Genomic DNA, 3,618 nt, shown 5'->3' with positions numbered 1-3,618 from the left:
AGCTTTAACCCTTAAAATAACGGAACCGGAGCCGTTTTTATATTTAACCCCTTTACAGTCCCTGGAATCTGCTTTGCTGAGACCCAACCAAGCCCAAAGGGAATACGATACCAAATGATGCCTTCAGAAAGACTTTTCTATGTATCAGAGCTTCCACACACATGCAGCTGCATGCCATGCTGTTCTCAAAACAAAGTGCGCCATACCGGCGCGAACATGAGGCTCTGACTATGAGTAGGGAAAGCCCCTATAGAATAAAGTGTCTAAAACAGTGCCTGCCGATATTATTTTACAAAAAATACCCAGATTAAATGATTCCTCAAGGCTAAATATGTGTAAAGTAGTGATCGATTTAGCCCAGAAAATGTCTACAGTCTTAATAACCCTTGTGAAGCCCTTATTTACTGTCTGAATAAAAATGGCTTACCGATCCCATAGGGAAAATGACAGCTTCCAGCATTACATCGTCTTGTTAGAATGTGTCATACCTCAAGCAGCAAAAGACTGCTCACTGTTCCACCCACTGAAGTTAATTTCCTCTCAACAGTCCTGTGTGGAACAGCCATGGATTTTAGTAACGTTGCTAAAATCATTTTCCTCATACAAACAGAAATCTTCATCTCTTTTCTGTTTCAGAGTAAATAGTACATACCAGCACTATTTAAAATAACAAACTCTTGATTGAATAATAAAAACTACAGTTAAAACACTAAAAAACTCTAAGCCATCTCGTGGAGATGTTGCCTGTACAACGGCAAAGAGAATGACTGGGGTAGGCGGAGCCTAGGAGGGATCATGTGACCAGCTTTGCTGGGGCTCTTTGCCATATTCCGTTGGGGAAGAGAATATCCCACAAGTAAGGATGACGCCGTGGACCGGACACACCTATGTTGGAGAAATCCTCATAAGAAACAGACAAATCAGAATGATGACGGTCATTTAAAATTTCATCTGAAAAATGAGAAGTTTTAAAAGACCTTTTACGTTTACTGGAAGGAGGAATGACAGACATAGCCTTCCTAATAGATTTAGAAACAAATTCTTTTATATTAACAGGAACATCCTGAGTATTAGATGTTGAGGGGACCAGCAACAGGTAATGGTTATACTACTAATGGAAATACTATCTGCATTAGCAAGCTTATCATGACATTCATCACAAACTACAGCCGGAGGAACAGTTACCACAAGTTTACAACAAATGCACTTAACTTTGGTAGAACCAGCATCAGGCAGCGTCTTTCCAGAAGTAGATTCTGATCCAGGGTCAATCTGAGACATCTTGCAATATGTAATAGAAAAAACAACATATAAAGCAAAATTATCAAATTCCTTAAATGACAGTTTCAGGAATGGGAAAGAATGCCAATGAACAAGCCTCTAGCAACCAGAAGCAATGAAAAATGAGACTGAAATAATGTGAAAAAAAGGTGGAGACAAGAATGACGCCCACATTTTTTAGCGCCAAAAAAGACGCCCACATTATTGGCGCCTTAAATTTCTTGGCGCCAAGAATGACGCCACATCCGGTAACGCCGACATTTTTGGCGCAAAACGTCAAAAAAAAAAAGACGCAATCACGAACAACTTCCGGCGTTAAGTATGACGCCGGAAATGACAAAAAAAAAAATTTCGCCAAAAAAGTCAGCGCCAAGAATGACGCAATAAATTGAAGCATTTTCAGCCCCCGCGAGCCTAACAGCCCATAGGGAAAAAAGTCAATTTGAAAGCAATTTTTAAGGTAAGAAAAAAATTGATTATTCAAATGCATTATCCCAAATAATGAAACTGGCTTGTCTGAAATAAGGAATATTGATCATCCTGAATCAAGGCAAATATAAGTTTAAAGACAAATATTTAGAACTTTATACATAAAGTGCCCAACCATAGCTTAGAGTGTCACAATAAATAAGACTTACTTACCCCAGGACACTCATCTACATATAGTAGATAGCCAAACCAGTACTGAAACGAGAATCAGTAGAGGTAATGGTATATAAGAGTATATCGTCGATCTGAAAAGGGAGGTAAGAGATGAATCTCTACGACCGATAACAGAGAACCTATGAAATAGATCCCGTAGAAGGAGACCATTGAATTCAAATAGGCAATACTCACTTCACATCCCTCTGACATTCACTGCACTCTGAGAGGAAAACCGGGCTCCAGCCTGCTGCGAAGCGCATATCAACGTAGAATCTAGCACAAACTTACTTCACCACCTCCACGGGAGGCAAAGTTTGTAAAACTGAATTGTGGGTGTGGTGAGGGGTGGTATTTATAGGCATTTTGAGGTTTGGGAAACTTTGCCCCTCCTGGTAGGAATGTATATCCCATACGTCATTAGCTCATGGACTCTTGCTAATTACATGAAAGAAATATAGCCTGAACATACCTCATATGCAGCTTAGCATGCAAACTGTTCCCCCAACCGAAGTTTTTCCTGTACTCTTCAGCCCTTGTGAGAACAGCAGTGGATCTTAGTTACAAAATGCTAAAATCATAATCCTCCTTGCAGAAATCTTCATCCCTTTTCTGCCAGAGAGTAAATAGTACGCACCGGTACCATTTAAAATAACAAACTTTTGCTTGAGAAAATAAAAAACTAACATTTTGTCACCACACTCATTACCATTTCCTAGCAGTTAGAGTAGGCAAAGAGAATGACTGGGGGTGGAGTTAAGGGGGGAGCTATATAGGCAGCCTCTGCTGTGGGTGCTCTCTTTGCCACTTCCTGTCTGGGAAGGAGAATATCCCACAAGTAATGGATGAATCCGTGGACTCGATACATCTTACAAGAGAAATTAAATACAAACAGTTAGTGAATAAACATTATAAAAGTATAGTGTTGAATTTTAATGAAAATCATTAAACACCTCTTAATTGTTTAAATATAATTAACTGTATGGATCAACTCCTTATAATATTAACTTAAACTACCCTGCTCAGCTTATTAATAGTGAGGCTAAAATACAGTTTGTACTGAAGAAGAGATAAATAAAGCTTAGTTAATGAAACATTATGGATCCTATAAAAACAGCTTGTTTTATTGAAGGGACTACAATGTCCTATTGAATGACCCCACTGTAACATACCTGCATTGTTCTGCATGAAATAGCTTCCAATGATGTTGTCACAAAACTGGCAAAGGTTAGAGAGCTGCTTCAGGTGTTCTTGCAAGTGGACTTTGGGAAGATGAACTTTATATAGAGGGGCTACGAAACCAAACACATAAGCATCCAGGGATGTAGGCCTACAAAAACACACACACAAAATAATAAACACACAATACAAATCATTTGATACGTTTTCCTTAAGGATTGTGAACAACCCATTATGTTACAAAATAGTGAGCTCAGGAGCGTGCACATATCTGTAGCACTATATGGCAGCAGTTTTGCCAAAATATTATACATTAGCAAGAGCACGATGGCAGCACTATTTCCTGTCATGTAGTGCTTCAGACATGTGCATGCTATACCTAGGTATCTCTTCAACAAAGAATAATATAAGAACGAAGCAAATTTGATAACAGAAGTAAATTGGAAACTTTTTTAAAATTGTATTGTCTATCTAAATAATGAAAGAAAAGTTGTAGGTTTCATGTCCCTTTAATAG

At 38.6% G+C, this 3,618-nt stretch overlaps 1 protein-coding gene across 2 annotated transcripts in view; it reads right to left on the bottom strand.

The window, feature by feature from the left end:
* Window positions 1-3,618, bottom strand: part of MTX3 (metaxin 3) — a 190,628-nt gene that overhangs the window by 40,014 nt on the left and 146,996 nt on the right. For both annotated transcript variants that reach the window (XM_053701359.1, XM_053701358.1), the window contains exon 7: window positions 3,096-3,253. In XM_053701359.1, coding sequence (XP_053557334.1) covers window positions 3,096-3,253 — 158 coding nt within the window. The remainder of the gene's footprint in view (window positions 1-3,095; window positions 3,254-3,618) is intronic.

Source organism: Bombina bombina, chromosome 2, assembly GCF_027579735.1.
Source record: "Bombina bombina isolate aBomBom1 chromosome 2, aBomBom1.pri, whole genome shotgun sequence".
NCBI classification, from domain to species: domain Eukaryota; kingdom Metazoa; phylum Chordata; class Amphibia; order Anura; family Bombinatoridae; genus Bombina; species Bombina bombina.
This window is presented reverse-complemented; position numbering and strand designations above follow the sequence as displayed.